Source organism: Drosophila miranda, chromosome 4 (genome assembly GCF_003369915.1).
Source record: "Drosophila miranda strain MSH22 chromosome 4, D.miranda_PacBio2.1, whole genome shotgun sequence".
Lineage (NCBI taxonomy): Eukaryota > Metazoa > Arthropoda > Insecta > Diptera > Drosophilidae > Drosophila > Drosophila miranda.
Genome location: NC_046677.1, coordinates 23,611,034 through 23,629,181, shown reverse-complemented (window position 1 = coordinate 23,629,181; position 18,148 = coordinate 23,611,034). Strand labels below are relative to the sequence as shown.

At 45.4% G+C, this 18,148-nt stretch overlaps 2 protein-coding genes and 1 long non-coding RNA gene across 4 annotated transcripts; 1 reads left to right on the top strand and 2 right to left on the bottom strand.

Moving 5' to 3' along the window:
- Positions 1 to 226: 226 nt before the first annotated feature.
- On the bottom strand, positions 227 to 1,873 carry LOC108161599. The gene is made up of 3 exons (XR_001775482.2): positions 1,249 to 1,873; positions 668 to 1,187; positions 227 to 604 (listed from the first exon to the last, which is right to left on the bottom strand). It is a non-coding gene; the product is annotated as an uncharacterized LOC108161599 (long non-coding RNA).
- Positions 1,874 to 3,641: 1,768 nt separating this feature from the next.
- Positions 3,642 to 17,976, bottom strand: LOC108163472 (protein bowel). 2 transcript variants are annotated; one of them, XM_017298773.2, is made up of 4 exons: positions 17,910 to 17,976; positions 16,876 to 17,190; positions 6,918 to 7,775; positions 3,642 to 5,738 (listed from the first exon to the last, which is right to left on the bottom strand). In XM_017298773.2, exons 3-4 carry the CDS (start codon positions 7,745 to 7,747, stop codon positions 4,325 to 4,327), a joined length of 2,244 nt encoding a protein of 747 aa, XP_017154262.1. In that variant the 5' UTR covers positions 7,748 to 7,775; positions 16,876 to 17,190; positions 17,910 to 17,976; the 3' UTR covers positions 3,642 to 4,324. The 2 variants fall into 2 exon arrangements, with proteins under 2 accessions (XP_017154262.1, XP_017154263.1); XM_017298774.2 differs by lacking the exons at positions 16,876 to 17,190; positions 17,910 to 17,976 and adding an exon at positions 8,665 to 9,002.
- LOC108163474 (proteasome subunit alpha type-3-like) lies at positions 11,894 to 13,092 on the top strand. Its single transcript, XM_017298775.2, has 3 exons — positions 11,894 to 12,000; positions 12,067 to 12,635; positions 12,691 to 13,092. Exons 1-3 carry the CDS (start codon positions 11,980 to 11,982, stop codon positions 12,812 to 12,814), a joined length of 714 nt encoding a protein of 237 aa, XP_017154264.1. The 5' UTR covers positions 11,894 to 11,979; the 3' UTR covers positions 12,815 to 13,092.
- Positions 17,977 to 18,148: the final 172 nt, after the last annotated feature.

The window sequence follows — 18,148 nt, the reverse complement described above, 5'->3', positions numbered from 1 at the left end:
TTAACATTCGTGGGCGTTGCATTCAAAATTAAAGATCTACCTAGATCCTCATCAGAGGACGAGGCGACCAGAACTATATTTCAAGTAGAAAATGTACTTAAACGAAATCAATTAAAGCTGCATTAAAGCGGAACAGAATGCCGCATTCATCTATATTTTTCGTTTTTAAATCGAACGGCAGAAAAACACGTTTAGCGGTTAAACATGTAGCGGTTGCTTCGAATTGCGATCGTCGAGAGTTATCGTGAACTAGTAGTTCGGTTCGTGGTTTGTGAGTTCAGACAAAACAGAAGACTATGAAAGGGGTTTCTTCTTTAATATTCTTATCAATAAGTAACCCTAATCAAGCATATCCACCATAAACTCAATGAAGTGGCTATAAATATCGCTCTCAAAGTCAATCCATGTGCCATTGTAGCTGCAGTCGAGTTCGAGTTTGATTATTGTGCGTAAATGGGAACGGATCCATGGCCAGGGCTGGGAAGCCAGGACCCTCACTGGGGGACCCCTGACATGATTCCACGGTACTGGTCTCTGGATGTTAGCTTCTGTAGAGCATACATTTGATGAAATTCCATGCTTCCGAGTTTGGGACTTGGTTTTCCTACAACCGATATGATCAATTTCCGCCAACTACCACTCGGATGACTCGTATTCAAACACTCACCACATCCTGCTTGTCCGAAAAGCTGTACACCCCGATTTCCAAACGTCTTTCTGCGTTGAAACCATTTTCCTTTAAAACGTCAACAAAGGAGCTCTCGTTTCTTAAGAATACATTCCTTATGATATCAGCTGATACATAAATAAATTCGATGGTTCTACACTTTCTGAGAAGCTCTATCAAATGGTGAGCAGTAAATTGGGGCTTATACGTCTCTCTTGATATAAAAACTAGACGTTCCAGGGTGGGTGCACACTGTGCAATAATGTTAACAATGTTTACCTTATCATTATATAAATTGGAACACAACTTCAACGATTTGAGTTTTACACAGGTTTCAATTCAAGCTCTTCCAATTCAGGAAATACAAAATCAGGCCCCCCCATTAGCATTCGGCACATACAAATTTTCAAGACACGCAGTTTCTTGTAAGAGAAACATTTTTTAAACAAATCCGTCATGTCACTTTTCCGAAAATTAACTTCCAGTTCTTCCAAGCCAATCAGTTGCGGCAAATGTTGCACTGAAATCAATTCAAAGAAAATTAAACGCAAATAGTTTTTGGGATTAGTTAAAAATCTTACGGTCGTCATGTGAAACGTTCTCTAAACTCAACACTTTGCAGTCTGTATTGATGTACTGGAGCATATTGTCTAGTCCTCCCCGTGTCAAATTATGCAATTTAATGGTTCTTAGGCTCTCCTTGCTTAAAATGGATTTGAGCGCGGTGACACTTGTTTCTTTTCGAATCCAAAACATAACTTTTTCCAGGTTAGTGCAATACTTTTCTACGTTTTTAAGAATTAGGTTACTTCCGATTTCTAAGAAAAGATCGACAACAATATAGCCGCATAGGGGCAGCAAAACTGACAATGTTTTTTCTTCATAGAAAAATCCATTGAGTTCCTTAAACTCCCGTTTATTGCGGCAGACAAATGCGTCCTGAAGATGCTGGTTGACTTGGGCCAATCGCATTTGGTCTTCAAGTAAAAGGTAGTCCAACACTTTAACAATGATCTCCGGTGGTAAATTTGAAAACATTTTGAAGTCGAAATACGGACACGTTCGGCGAGAAATGTGAGTAAGAAGCAGATGGCTGTTGCTAAGTGTTTTCCCTTTTAATAAAATCAGTAATTCACCGAACTGCCTGCTGGCAACTTTCCGAAGATTGGCGTTGTTCTCCGCCGACGAAATGTGACACACTGCGGCAGGGACTGGACTACATCACACATCGAATGCAATGAAAACGACGTTATCTTTTATACGATTATCAGCCTGTTGATTCGTAGATTAATAACGAGGGGGAACGTTGTGAGTTGCTGCTGCGACCGCAACTCTACATTTATACCCGATACTTAGTCACTGTGGCTTTCTCTGGCAGACGCCGCGAATATTAATGATTCTCTCTGATTCTGCGTTTTTAGTTTTCTCGTATCTGTAAAATTTGGGGATGCCACAGATTTTCGTCCTTTGTGGGGGCGGAAGTGGGCGAGGCGAAGTTTTGAAATATTCTTGTAGCAGTGACATATCACAGAAGTCTGGAACCAAAACATCGTTGCTCTAGCCCTTATAGGCTTTGAGCACTAGGCGCTGAAGGGGACGGACGGACGGACGGACGGACGGACGGACTGACGGACTATTGATGCTGATCAAGAATATATATACTTTATGAGGTCGGAAACGATTCCTTTTGGACGTTACACACATCCACTTTTAACACAAATCTAATATACCCCAATACACATTTTGAGTATGGGGTATAAAAAAACGCCCACCGTTTCCTGTACCTTTAAGAGCTTACATTAGTCTTTGATAAGTGACTAACTTGACAAACTAACTCCTATTTGAGCTGGAACACTTTTTAGATCCAATATTGCTAACTTGCTGGCTGTGTTGGAACACATCATTTTAGTCGAACACTAATTTTTTGATTTGTCTTCCATGCTATCTCTTAACGGATTTAAATTTTCAAATAAAATCGATTTCGATAACAGCAATGTTTTGCTATGCAGTGGCGCTGTAGCGTTTGATTCTGGAACTCCGTAAGTGATCGGAAAGTGTTGCATACTTTTGGGCAGCATCTGTTGAAAATACTCGAAAATTTCAAAACTAGCGCGCGCGAATCTTTGGAATGCATTCAAATGGAATAAAATGTAGTTGAGGGACCAGATTAACACCCTCACCGAGTCGATAAGCGCCCATCTGCTGTCCAAGAAGAACGACTGGGCCACCATGGTGCCTCACAGGCGGTCTTCGTCGAAACCGAGTAGTCGTTCATCGGTGACTTGGTTGTGGGTCCATGACGCTCCGTGCGTCTGGTCTAGTCTAAGCCCCTTAAAATGTCTGGGGCGGGAACTTTAAACTTTTTTCCGAATGTTCTCACACTTTGTCGCGGGGTAAATTGAGATTTCTGCAATCAAATCACGTGCCGCTCATGGACCCGGTATGATATCATCTGCCGCAGTAGAGAAACTTGGAATTATTTTATAGTTGAACCAAAAATTGATGTCATCAGGGACACTGGCACTGGCACTGGGACGGGCACCCATCAGATTTCCAGGAAATCCACATTGCAACTTCATTTTGAATGACGATGACGACAATTCACGTGGCATTTTAATTGAACTTTCTACGTGTTTGAGTGGCGTACTTGTTTTGTGTGTGCCTCCGCTCTTGCCTTGGAACCGAATCGATTCGACGGCGGAGTCCAATGTTAAAGGCGTTGCCACAAAAACCGCAAACTGTCGTGTCTGGAGGGGAGATGGTGATCAACAGAAGGAAGGGGAAGGGTGGGGAAAGACAGACCTATGCGAAACGTGCCTGAAGTATTATTATTTTTTTGTTGTATGAAGTCTGATGTGTGGCTGCGGACTGTGATTGATGGCCGGCCTCTATGCGCGTTTACTACGCGCTTATGAGTCACTGGATCCCTCCTCCCGACGAACGAAAAACATACCATATGATACACCCAGAGATCTCTTGTATAATAGGCAAACTTTATTTGAAATAGTTTGAATAAAATCATTTAAAATTCAAGGAAGACCATGGAATGGAATGCTATGGATGCTCTAGGGCTACTACAAAAATTCCTTAAGATCTGAGCTTAAATTGTAAACTAAATGTAGACAAAATTCTTCAACTGGAATGTTGTTTTGTTTTTGTTTATGTTGTTGTTTTTTTTTCACTTAGCCAACTTTTACTTTCAACCATTTTTTCCCAACAGCAAAATCGCCTAACGATTTAACGATTTACATCTCTATTTTATTCACTCATTAAAATTAATCTTAGACACTAAAAAGAAACATAAATTAAAGGTTGGTATTCACTCGCTTGGAAAGGAAATACAGCAAACACTTAGTGTTGGCCGAAATCGATAACTAATCGATAGACTCTCGCAGTAATCGAAACTAGATCGATATAGTATGATATATGGTATATGGTAGGGTGTATATTTATGCTGGGATCTAAAAGTAAATGATACTTTTCTATAAAATGCAACAACAGTTAGTTAAGCACTATGTTTAGATCTTAGTCTAGAGGGTTTATTGTACTAAAATGTACTAAAAAGTGCACTTGTCTCTAAAATAGCGTTCAGGGGAATAGGAATCCCCTGGAATCCATGGGAACAATCTTGTCATAGTGTACTAAATCCGTCTGCTCTCAGCGTCGCATGATATCCTCAATGCTGAAGCCCGTGCGTCTAGGGGCAGGAGGCGGTGCCACCACCGACTGTACCGCCTGCACCGTCTGTACCGACTGTCTCTGCGTTGTAGGTGGGGGTGGACCCTTCTCTGTGGCTGGACCACTCGTCTCTGTGCTCGGTGGTTTCCCCAACAACTGGCGTGGCGGATGCCGCGACATATTCAGGGCATAGATGCTCTGATTCTCGATATACGACCGCTGATGATGATGGTGATGATGATGATCCATCAGATCGATCGTCGGCGGCGGCAGAATCCTCTTGCGCATGGGAATCGAGCCCAAAAAGCTGGGCATTGCCTCGTGGGGCGAGTGCAGCGGCTGATTCGGTGGCTTGCTCGTCTCCGGTGTTTGGGTTATGATAGTGGGCGGTGTGGGTGGCGGGGCTGGTGCCCCCTTGCTCAGATTGAGGCTCTTGTGGTGCAGATCCCGACGCACATGGAGTATCGGCAGATAGGGATCTCCGTTGGGTGGCAGGAGATGGGGATGCGGTTGATGGTGCGGTGGCGGTGGAACAACAGGTGGTACACCCACTGGTGGTGCACCGCCAGACGGGGCATACCTCAGATTAGCCACAAAACCAGGTGGCGGCGGTGGTCCGTTGGGGGGCATGGATAATGGCTCTTCCTGCTGTTTTTCCCCATGTGGTCGCATGGTGTAGGTTTCCCCGCCTTCGTGGTGACAATGGGTGACCCCCTGGCGCTCCGGCTTTCCATTTCCAGTCGTAACAGTGACAGCAGGAGCGGCTGATGACTGTCGTGCCACCGGAGCCACTTCCTGCTGCACCTCCTCCTCGGCCTCAAAGTCCTCGTCTTCTTCCCGGAGCTCTTCTCTGGGAAAACTGTCTGCTGCCTCTTGCAGTTCCTCCTCCTCGTCGTAGTCATCGAACTCCTCTTCGCTCTCCTCCTGATCGACAGGTGCCTTCCTCTTCAGACGCATGCGCTCCGCCTCATCCTTTTCCCCGTTCGCTGCGGATTCGCTTAGGTTGTGGACAGGACTCTGCCTCGGGGAGTCCACCTCCAGCAGGGAGTCCTCTTCATCCCCACTCAGATGACGGGCCTCGTCCTCCTCCCCAACGTCCACATAGTCGCCGGAGTTGACTTCGCCCACGGCATGGGTCAGGGCATGTCGCCGCAGATCGCAGTTGCGGCGAAAGACCTTGCCGCAGGAGGAGCACTCGTACGGCTTGTGATCCGTGTGGGTCAGCAGATGGGTCTTCAGATTGGAGCGCTGGTTGAAACTCCTACTGCACACAGGACACTTGTGCGGCGACTCCTCCATGTGCAGGATCTTGTGCACCGCCAGAGTGCGCGACTGGCAGAAGCCCTTGCCGCATTCGGTGCACTTGAATGGCTTCTCCTTGGAGTGGATGTACCTTCAGGAAAGACAGGGGAAGAGACGAAAACAGAATACAAAGGTGAGACATTGAATTGCAGGAATGCGTGGGCGTGTGGCGGCTACCAAGCCCCAAGTTGGTAGCTCCATTTGACAGTTATCTCTGGCTCTTGCAACTGCAGTGCTCTCCCACTGATATTATTGTGTATTTTTTATGTTTATGGCCGCCATCTTGGCAATGGCGTCCACTTGTTGTTGGACATAAGCCCCAGTCTCCAGTCGCCAGTCTCCAGTCCCCAGTCGCCAGTCCCCAGTCGCAGTCCCCAGCCTCAGCCTAAGCCCCAGCATCAACCGTCAGCAGCTGCTGTTGCTGTTGCTGTTGCTGCTTCAGAGACCGAAAAAACAGGTTCTCTCCGATCTGGTGGGGTCTCCAGATTCTTCTCGTTTCTGCTGCTGCTGCCTCTTCTGCTTTGATGCTCGATGCGGACCCCGAAAGAGGTATTAGCCCCGCGGCGGAAAGCAAACAAACGACAAATGGACCGATACCGAACGATCAAAAGACAGAACGCTCCGCTCGGACAGGCCGACACTTGAGTCTCTCAGACCTGCCTGATCCTCCCTCCCCCTCCCCCTCCCCCTCCTCCTACTCCCCTCTTGGCCACGAATGCGACGCTGGTCGAAGCCCCAAACGGAAAACCAACAAAGTTAATTAACTTTGCTTGCTGGACGGCGATCCAGCGTCAAGTGTGGTACTCTCGTACTCTCGTACTCTCGCAGAAGGATGGAAATACTGACTGCCTACTGGCATATGGGTTCTGCTTTTGGGCGCTAGTTAAAGTGGTAGGAAACTTCGTATAAATAGATCTCGTACGAGTAACTTGTCTTTGGAATAAATACCCCAAAACCTTGAGATAGATTTCTCCCATTCGATCAAAGTAAGATTTTATATGAAAAGAGTATCCAAAAGAGTATTTTTCCATTCTATCATAAACTCCAAACTGAATAAACTGAAGCCTCTTCTTGTTCCTATCCAAGAATCTGCCCCATCAGATTCATTCTACTTCGACTCTTCCTCATGTGATGAGATACCACCTTAGGGTATTCCCACATTCGACCACCACCCCAACCCCATTATTGAAACCATTATTTCTGTGGGCATGACAGCAATTACCAATGCAGACACTCCCCACAGTCTCCCCAGACTCTGTAGATCGCTCACCTGTGATCCCTCAAGTGATCCTGTCGCCGGAACGCCTTGCCGCAAATATCACAGGAGTAGGGTCGCTCGTCGGTGTGCGTCCGTTCGTGGATCAGCAGATTGTAGGACTTGGTGAACTGTCGGTTGCAGAACTTGCAAATGAACTGCTTCTTGGGCCTCGAGGCGCGTCCGGGTGCACGCAACAGACGACGATCCAGTCCGGCGTGCATCCCCGGCCCGAGACCAGGGGGAAAGAGACCTGCTGTGGCGGCACCGGGGGGGAATGGAAAGCTTCCCGCACCTGTGGGCGAGGGACCCGGTCCGGTTAGATATGGCGGTGGGGGTGGCGGTGCGTACAGGACACCGGGTGGCGGACCTTGTGGACCGCCCGGCGGACCACCGCGTCCCAGCATCGCCGCAGCAGCGGCCGCCTCCCTCAGGGCCAACTCCTTTCGCTTGTCGGCCATCATGGCAATGATCTCGTAGTTGGAGTTGCTCCCGGCCCGCGCCTTGGCCTCCAGTGCCTGTCGCGTGGGCAGCACGGGCACAAAGGCGGAGATCTCGCGATGGTGTGGCGGTGGACCAGGATGCAGTCCGGCGGCGGCCAGGTGCTGCTGGTAGGCCAATTGTGTTTCGTAGGCGGCTGCTGCCGCCGAGATCCTGCTGGCCGATGAGCTCCTCGAGTCGCCGCCCCCGCTGTTGGACCCATCAGAGGCGCCACCGCCAGCCGCTGCCGCAGCTGCGGCCACTGTAGACATGAACTGGTCCATGCGTGAGGGTCGAAGCATGGGAATGGCGCCGCCTCCTCCTCCGCCGCCGGCGACGTCGCTGGATGAGCTTTCCGTGGGCATAATGGAGGCCTCTCACATTCCGTTAGAACTGTAAGACAGATAGAGGGGCGGTGAGTGAGTGGGTGGTAAATAACAATTAGTAAAAACTTTGTGTCGTGTTAATTGTCGCCGACCCTCTTTTGATGGGAATGGGAATACGGGGCTTATCTTAATTGCGTTTCAAGTGCAATAAACAGCTATAGGGTATACCCGAGCATGACAAACCCAAGGGGATTCAGAGTTGGCTCTTCCATATCTATTTTGAGAGGGTTTTTTACGGTATAACCTAACGTAACTCAGCTTCTGTGGGAGCTAGAGTGCTGAAGTTTGTTTTTTTGGGCTTCTTTATAGCGAAATAATCAAGTTTGATATATTTTGCGTGAGTATCTCTTCAAATATGCAGACTATTCCAAAGTAACTCAGCTTCTGTGGGAGCTAGAGTGCTGAAGTTTGTTTTTTTGGGCTTCTTTGTAGCGAAATAATCAAGTTTGATATATTCTGCATGAGTATCTCTTCAAATTTACAGACTATCCCAAAGTTACTCATCTTCTGTAGGAGTTAGAGTGCTAAAATTTGTTAAATAATCCATTTTGAAATAGTTTTTTCATGATCTTTTGAAATATACAGACTATACTAAAGTAACTTAGCTTCTTAGACTTCTTAGAAGAAGGAAACCCGATTTAGTTATGTTTCAATCCGCAATTTGCAAATTTAACCATACTAACTCAAAGTAACCCGGTTTCTGGTCTAGCTATTATCCCTGTTTTGAGTTTTAAACTTGTTTCAATATCCTTCACGTTAACCATTATAAACCTCTACTAACTCATCTCCCCTATGTCCTACAGTGCTTAAATTTATGATTATTACACATTTTCCACTCAAAAGCAGAGTTCCTTGAATCATAAAACTCTCTCTTATCACATCCCATTGTAACTCACGTTTTATATGATCTAAGATCTTCAAATTTGTTTTTTGCACTTCTTATCACGCAATAAACCGAATTTTATCCATATATCATGGGATATACGTATATATACATTTTGTATCATGGGACTTGTATCATTTTATAGGTTTTTACACAATAATTTTAATTGTGGCAGAATTGTCTCTTTTTTTATCACAGGGTAAGTAAATATTTCATCACATTAGTGTTACGAGAGGGCTGTGGTACTTTTTGTGTTGTTGTTTCTTTTTTTCATATGAATTTTGTTGAAGCTAAATTATTATCAGGAACGGCAGCGGCGGCAAGCGACGACGGCAGCGTCGATGGCGAGTGAAACTAAACTGAGAAAACGAGTCGCAGTTGTCGGTGCTGCTGGCAGGTTAGATAAGATTGTGCGTCTAAAAAAACCTGACTACCTCTATAGAGGAGAGGCAGCAGCACAGTAGTAATGATATAAACACACACACACACACCCAGAGCGAGCGAGGAAGAGAGAGCGTGTGTGTGCGCCCCTACACAGATACCACAGGGGCTCACACACAGATACAAAGATAGAAAACTGTAGTCGCGGCCGGAGTTGCCGTCCCGTACCGTCCGCTTTGGTAAATGACTCGAACCTCGACCGACTGCTTACTGGATTTACGCAACAGGAGCGACTTCTGAGTGCCATGCCGCAGCAGCAGCAGCAGCAGCAGCACCAGCTGGCGGCAGAGGGAGCACTGGGAAACGTGATCATCACGATAATAACAAAATAATGCAGATAATGATGATCATAATGATGGCTGAACCATAAAATTTGTTGCCCGTTTATAACCCCCCGCCCATCTCCACCATTTCCTTCATCTTTAGGCGTTTATACTCTGACAGAGAGGGTATCGCGATTTATAAGAGAAATGCACTCGAAGATCTCGGGATCGGAGCAGTTCTTCATCGGAACAATCGCTCGATAGAAAACCAAATGCTGGAAATACTAAATTTCTACAAAGGCAGACCAAAAATAATTCAAATCGGATAACTATGATATATACAGTGGAAGTACTTATTATGGCAGAGGTTTTCAAAAAGGGTACTTAAATCTTCGCCACCCCAAACTTGGGCTTCGTTTCTTGTCTCTGTTGTTTTGTTTAAGCCTCATTTAAATATATAACCAGTTGCGCAAAAGAACTGAGAATGACTCTTCCACTTGGTGGCTCCACCATCTCCAGGGTCTGGGTCCGTGCAATGACAGTTTTGCTTATCATTTGCCAGAATCATTCTCTGTCTGGCAGAGTGGATCGTAATGCAAAATGCTGCAGTGTCATGATCACCTCCATCCACAGCCGCCACCTCAATCTGAACCTCCAACCAGTGATCATCAGAGGTGGACGGTAACCGCATCCCCAGAGATCGTCAGAGTTGGACCAAAGTCTACTCCACAGATTAGATTTCTTGGAGCTTTAGATCTCTTGGGACAGTTGAAGAGGCGCCCCATTGTTGGAGATACCGTTTCTTTTAGGCGGTGACTATCCATTTGTTGGGACAATGGGGGTCTTATCTATAGAAATGATTTTTGCCATTGTCTGACGAAAGAGTGCGCTGTCAGATTAGCTCTATAAAGTAGTTGAAATCATGACTGGGATAAGTGTTCTCTCATTCTTCTCGATGGCTCTATCAAAAACTGTCTTTCGCGGGAATTTAGATAGTTTATAGGAATAAGTATAATGCATTTACCAAAGGAAGATTGGAACTGTGATTTTTACATATCAAGGGCAAAGATACATATATCATAAACGTTAACTCCTTTGATGCTATTATGTATCTAAATATCTGCCCAATATTCAATCAAATTTATCTTTATTGATTCGTTAACTCAGATATGATTAGCACACTCCTAACTAATCCCAGCCATATAAGTTATTAATTAACTAATACATTTAGGGTTTGATTAATGGAGAATATTCTCTCTTCTATCTCCATAGATTGAATTTCATCAAGAACTTATCTGATCGCTTTATTATCCAATAAATCCCCCCACAAAACGCTGATCTAATCAGCGCGCGTTGCTCCTATGAGCGATTCCCCATAATATCTCAGGGCGATTGCCGTTCCGTTCCCGATAATCTCACGTATTTCTGGTAGCCTCGAAAACCTCGAAATGTGTAACCCGTTTTTGGGGGTTTTTTTTTCCATAGTACTCGTACTTTTTCTAGGTATCTCACTTTTGCATTTATGACTGTCGTCTGACCGATACTCCCCCCATCCCCCCTCCCCACCCATTGATCTGCCAGCACACTGTCTGTGTACATACAATGTATGATTTCCAGCGTTCATTATCTTTTTGAAACATCGGCACTTTTGAAAAACGTCAAGCCAAATAAGAAAAACAAATAAAATTAATGTAAATAATGGACATCATCAGCAAAAGCGACGGCACGTAGTGCGAGTACAGCGAGGCAGACAGAGAGAGAGAGAGAGTTACAGACACATAGATACATCCTATAGCCACAGAGATACAAAGATACACATATACAGAGGGCCCAGACCCAGAAACGTTTGCGCAAACGGTTGCGTTGCCCACCAAATGAAGCCAAAGGCTTAAAATCGTATCTTTCCGTGTGTGTGTGCGAGTGTGTGAGAGTATCTCAGGGCACGGTACGCGGGTATGCACACATATAATAAAAAAAAAAAAAAACCCGCCAGAAGACCCAACTACTGCTGGAGGAAAATAAAAGATATCGAGGAGCAATTTGGCTGCCACTTTTTTTCCTCTTTCTTTCTGTTGGTGCTGCTGCTGCTGCCGCTGCTGCTGCCTCACTCTGCGGGCTCTGGGTCTGGTCTCTGGGTCCGGGATCGAGTCGTCGTTTGCTGGGTTTTTGTGTAAACACACATCTGAGGCCAGACCCCGAGCCAGGGCCCAGTGGAAAGGTTTCTTGGTTGATAAAAAAAAAGCAGAAAAATATACAAACACACACACACACTCTCACGCACATATGTACACTGCGCAAACGGATTTGGTATTTGTATAGAAAACCGAGAGAGAGAGAGAGAGTGTAAGGGCCAGAGGAGTGGTGGCAGTGTCAGAAGAGTAGACGCTAAGTTTTGTCCCTCGGCTGATGATGGCCTACGATGTCCATGCGTCTCAATGCCCATCACAATGGGATCTTGAAAGGGTACATTCGGTTGTGCAAAGGATATGTAACACCTCTAACGAACAGAATGAGAAAGTAGGCTGTTCGAAGCCATCCCCACACACGTGTCTATCTCTCATTTCCTTAAATCTAGTTGGCTTTTTGTTAAAAGTACGAATATCTACAACATTTCTGTCTCAGTCATGTATTCAGAGGGCTTGGGCGTAAGTACAAGAAAAATATCCTTAAACATAAGTATCCTTTACGTAAAATGCCTTCCGTTCGTGCAGTTTGATTTGTCGACCGCGCAGTATGCCCCAAATGGTCGTGTTTTACAAATCGACTATGCCACCAGGGCCGCAGAGAAGAGTGGCACTGTCATGGGCATTCGCGGCAAGGACTCTATTGTTCTGGCCGTTCAGAACTTATACATAAGCCCTTTGTTCGATTCCGATGCCAATAAACGCATCTTCGCCATCGATGGCACCATCGGCATGGCCGTCGGTGGGCTGATAAGCGACTGCAACGTGGTGGTGGAACTGATTCGCCTGGAGGCCTCGAGCTTCCGTTCGAGGCATGAGCGTACCATTTCCCTGGAGGCACTCTGCGAGCACGTGGACAGCTTTCTCCATGCCCAAACCATGTACAGCGGCGCTCGTCCCTTTGCAGTTACCGTTATGCTGGCCGGCTGGGACGAGGAAAAAGGACCGAGGCTCTACCAAATCGAGACATCAGGCACCACCACGGAGCGCTATTCCAGCTCTTTTGGAGAGGCAGGAAAGAGGGCCCAGCGCGAAATGGATAAGTTTAGATTTAATAATTTCCCTTCGGATCAGTTGATGCAAATGGCCACTGAAATGTAGGTATCCCTTAGCCTTTTGATTGCAACATTGATTGGGCATTGCAATTTTCAGAATACACAACTTTGATGAGGAACCTAACGGCAAAACCTTTCGTTGGGATGTGGGTACAGTCGGTGCTCAGACCAAAGGGCTTTTCAAATACAATTCCCAGGAATGGACTAAGAAGAACGAATGAGAATTATTAGTCTCTAGACTACACTAATCTGCTGCACTAATTGAACACCAGAAAGAAGCATACAAAACAAATTAACAGAAGAGCGCTGCTGCATTACACGAAAAACGTATGAAATATATGGGGATGTAACCATTTTAGACCTAAAGCTGTGTGTGCGCTTCAAAATATTAAGAATATTTCCTTAACTACTTGTTAAAGTTTATGTTCTGTTAAAATCTACCATTAACATCCTTAAATCTATAAAAAAATTGAAGGAGTAACTCCAAAGTGAGAAAGTATTCAATGAATGTTAATCTTAACAATCTTATGCGAAAATAGACTGTTGTTGATTTCCTATGTTTAATGGGTGTTAACTTTAACAATGACTTGAGGAAAATTGGCTATAAAAATGTTCTACTGCGTCTTCAAATGTTTTCTACAGCTTTCTCTAAGATCAAGCAGGCAGGCTGCTCTTTTCTAGGGTACCCCTGTAGTCCATTACGTACGAGTATCTTCTGGGTCGAGAGGCCTGTATGCACTTCAGTTTGCTTACAAAACACCATCTCCGTGCAACAACAGCAACAACAAACAACGCGACGGGAACGACAGCCCGACAGAAGAAGGGACGGTAGGGGACGGGACGGACCAGTGGTCGGGGGAGAAAAGGGTCACGAAGGAATGGCTCTTGGGCAAGCATTTTTTAATCCCTTCGGGATACGTTTTCTATGTGTGTGTGTCTGGACTATGGAGGTAGCTAATAATCAAGAAAAAGATACAAAACCCCAGAGAAGAGAAGCAGAGCGGCAGACTTATAATTATAGTCGAAGAAGAGAAGAGACCCGACCCTGCACTTCACATGCGTTAATCTGGAAACCCTTTCGGCTAGAAGGAAGAAGGAGGGGGGAACACTGGCTGGCTGGCATCAGAGATTATAGTCAAAGCTATTAAAAATCTAGCATAATCATTGCCTTGTGCCCCTGGTCCAGCATCAGAGAGATGGAAAAACAAGTTACTGCCTCCGATCTCCTGCTTTTTGAGGCGCTCTGCGCCACTGCCACTGCCTCCGATCTGCTGCTGCTTTTCAGAGCCACTGCCTTGTCTATATAATTTTCTTGATTAATATCCATAAGATTTACACATTTGGAGTGCTCTGCCACCCTCCCGCTCCATTCTCTACTGCTCTATGTGTGCGCTGGCCATTAATTTAAAAGCTTTGCTAATTTCGCGGCCATGTTTTGTGGTGCCTGATGGGTGGGGAAAAGACTGGGGCCCGAACAAAATGAACAACTGCTAATGAAGTTTTATGGGTTCGGGAACGCAGCTGCAGTCTGCATTTACAAGGATTTATATACTATCGTTAGTCGAAATTGAAAATGCTTTAAAGCTATGACGACATCAGATCAAGGGAACAAGGCTCAAAGGCATGAAATATGGCTACTTCTGATACCCTCTTTTATGCAAAAGTATTAACTATTAATAGTTTTAATTCCAAGTGATTGATTCTTCATGTTGTCGCTACACTTGACTTCTTTCTGACTTCAAGATGATGTTCTTTCTGTAGCTTAATCCGGCTCGACTCCCCGTCTCTGTAATCTACTTTTCTATGCCTAAGCCGATCTCTTCATAAATTTCCTGAGCACATTGTGCTGCTCTTTTCACTCGAACTCGAGATTTCACCCATGAATAGAGTTCTTAAGATTCTTTTGTAAATGGGATTGCTACTTTTTCCGTAGACTCTTTTGTGTGTAAATTCTTATTTATTTGATGAAATTTATGTTAATAATTTTGGGTAGCGTTTATCCTAAAGATGTATCCAAAAGATATTCGAAATAAAATGCCAAAACTCATATTGAATAATCAATCTTGTTGCCATATCGAAACCCCAGCCAAACCTGTGACCATTTTCTGCCTGAAATATTCATATTCCCATCAGGCCGGACAGTTTTTACGACTATCCTCCAAGAACAACATCGAATAGATTGAATTATACTCGTAGACACGTGCCACAGCCGAGGCGTGTCTCCCTCCGAATATGGCAAAAAAAACCAACGTCTAACGATCAGTTGAGTGGCCATTGTTCCATTCGCTTTGTGGCTTGTCTGGTTTATCACGACTGTTTAACGTCTTTTAATTAATTTCTATTTTCCTGCCAAAAGGCAATTAAATAGATTTCCCCCTTCTGAAGCAGCAGCAGCACCACCACCAGTCGTTGCAACCGAATGGCAGAGAAGGAGAAAAAACTGGTAACCGAAGATCGAAAAGAAAGAAAAACCCACCCAAAGAGGTAAAATGTAATAAAATGTTATGTTCGGCTCGGCTCGGACCATTCTTATGCTAAAAATCTGTTTTGGACACACACCAAATTGCCCATAAACCAGACACAATGAACATTCAAAATAGATCTCCTCCACTGAAGCGAAACAAAAGCCAATAACTTTATAGAACCGCAACCAAAAAAAAAAAACCCAGCCTGTGAGAGCGCGGGAGGCGTTTTACTACAAGAAAAAGAGAAAATAAAAAAAGGAGGAAAACCGAAGATGAAAAAAAAAACTAAAGCATTTAAAAGAAATCAAGAGATGTAGATGACGATGATGATGATCAGGGTCCGAAACTGAAGCAAAGATGAAGCTGAAGGTTGGAACTGGGGCTGGGAATGAATCTGAAGCGGAGGCTGCGGCTGCGGCTGCGGCCTGGAGTTTGAATCTGAATCTGAAGCGGAGGCTGGGGCTGGGGCTGGGGCTGAGCCACAGACCGAATCCGAATCTGAATCCGAATCTGAAGCGAGCCGTACCCAACAGAAGCTTGCGGCAATTGCGTTTCCTCTTTGGACACACGTTCTGAACAATTAAAGCGCGCGGCAAACTGAAACTGAAGCCAGGGCTGGGGACGGCAGGCCAAGCCAAGACCGCGACCACGAACAAAACCATAACCAAAAAAAAAAAAAAAAACACCTAAAACCAAAACCAAACCCAAACCAGTAAGAGATGGTTATACCTCTGGATATTCCGACTATCAGATACCCGCTAATGGGAAGTATCTGAACCACAAACACTCTTATGTTTCGAATGAGATACATAGATATGTATATGATGTATAAATTGTCTTAATTGGAGCTAAGTTCTTATACATTTTGGATCCCAACATCTTTTTCTTACTTTTCGCTGATTTTAGGCCCTTTGGTGGATGAAAGGCTCTTTATAAGTCCGAAAATCATCCATATCTTAAACTATTCCTATGATTTTTGGTATTTAAGTAAATCTTGATACCGATAACGAATACGTTTGGTTGGTTTGAAATCTGCCTGTTGCATAGGTCCACAAAAACTTGGTATACCCTTATAGCCTACTCGTACCAACGGGTATAAAAACCGGATCCGAATCGGGCACGATGGCACAGAGAGAGGGAGAGAGATAGAGAGATAGAGAGAAGACAGAGAGGGCCACTGGCCACTGGCACTGGCTACAAGTGAACTGGTTTACAGAGCAGTGGAAGAAAAAAACAAGCCAAGAATTCCAAGCGAAGGTTTTTCGAGTACGGGCCTGGCCCGAACGCGAGTCAGAGCCCGGTCCAAAGACAGAGCCCAGAGCCGGGCGAGCGCCACAGACAGCGGCGCTGTCAATGGGGGGAAACGCTGGGGCTGCGGCTGCGGCTGCGGCTGTGCCTGTGGATGGGGCTGGGGCAGAGCGCTGCTGCTGCTGCTGCTGCTGCTGCTGCTGCTGCTGCTGCTGCTGTGGCACCACACTGAGTTCGGTGGCAATGACAGTGGCACATGCAGTTGTAGTGGAAGCCGCTACGGCAGACGGTCGACAGTTGCCTCCAACGTTGTCTCTCTCTCTCTCTCTGACTCTCTGTCAATATGGAAGCAGGTTTTCTCTCTCGCTATCTACTCGTCGGCTTGGCCACTCGCTGGTTTTTTGGTTTTGGCCAACGCAAAAATACAAAAATAAAGAAAGAAAATAATTAGCTGCTGGCCCTAAGAAACAGCTAAGGAAAAAAGCAACTACTAAGGAATTTCAGTGTTCATTGTAGTGGGCAGGGCCTGCCGTCTGTCGTCTGTCGTCTGGGCTGGTTCTCCGTCTTACCTTTGGGGGAAGAAAGCCTCAGGCTCTACAAGCTTTCAAATGCTGGTGGTGCCAATGATGATGGTGGCTGGGCAGTAGAGCTCCCAAGTATCCAAAGTAGTTTGAGCAAGTTTTTTTGTGGATTTTTTTGATGGTATTTCTTGTTAGTTTTTAAGCTTTAAAATGCTTGGCATTGTTTTATGATTAACGATGAAATTTTCCGTACCGAACTTCCGTACAGAACTTGATTTTGTTTTAGGAAATATTTTTGGCTGTATATTTGTGGATCGTTTTGTTCACTTTAATGCAAAATTCGAATGCATTTCCACACAATTTCTATAATATAAAAGATAGTATTATTAATTAATGATATCTTTGTGGTTTTTCGATAAACATTTCCATTCCAAAGTTAACACACGCACGCACGAGCATGTCGTGAAACACGCACACAGTTACTGCTCTTTTGAGATACAAATCACGGCACGATCACGGTCCCCCAGTCCCTAGAGGGAAAGAGGCGGGGGCGGGCTGGCAGGGGGTGTTACGGGAGCAGCATCAACGGCAGTCAGCTACCACAAAACCACGTAGATGGGGCCCGAAACCACGTACAACCAACAACAACAACAACGGAATGGAACGGGACGGGACGCACACACAAACACACACACACACACAAACAAACAAAAGTATCTTTCGTATCCACAAAAACCCGAACCGAACCCCAAAAGCGATCGCAAAGAAATGAACCGAGCCGAACCGAACCGAACTCGAAACGAACACAACACGAAAGATACACGGCAGCTGAAATGTGTTTTTCTACATTTTGTTTGAAATAGGAGCTGAAGCCAGTGCAGCTACCAATTCGCTCCTCAAGTAGTCCCCAAACTCTTCCCACACACAGCGCGAGCGAGAGGAGCAGAGCAGAGCAGAGCGGCGCAGCGCGGAGCAGCCACAGTTGCAGTTGAAAAGCGCTTTTCTCTGTGCAACAAGTTCACTCATCCACACACACACAATCAGAGAGAGAGAGAGAGAGAAAGAGAGATGGATAGACATACAAAATGCAGTTCACTTTTTTCGGTGGAACACGAATCCGCGCGCAGGTGCTTTAACCACGATCAACAGTCGAAGACTGAGCCGCAAAAAACTAGCTACGTAGGCCCGGAACACGTTCAGAGAGAGAAAGAGAATCTCTCAGATACCGAGAGAGAAATATTTGGAGAGCAAGCACACAAAATCCAACGAGTAGAGAGAGAGAGAGATACCAGTGGTAGTAACAGCTATGAGAAAAACCAGT

Coding starts and splice junctions, on each gene's coding strand:
- LOC108163474 (XM_017298775.2), top strand. CDS start 11,980: ATGTATTCAGAGGGCTTGGGC. Junction 12,001..12,066: donor TGTATTCAGAGGGCTTGGGC/GTAAGTACAAGA, acceptor CCGTTCGTGCAG/TTTGATTTGTCGACCGCGCA. Junction 12,636..12,690: donor ATGCAAATGGCCACTGAAAT/GTAGGTATCCCT, acceptor TGCAATTTTCAG/AATACACAACTTTGATGAGG.
- LOC108163472 (XM_017298773.2), bottom strand. CDS start 7,747: ATGCCCACGGAAAGCTCATCCAGCGACGTCGCCGGCGGCGGAGGAGGA. Junction 5,739..6,917: donor GATCACTTGAGGGATCACAG/GTGAGCGATCTA, acceptor TCTTTCCTGAAG/GTACATCCACTCCAAGGAGA.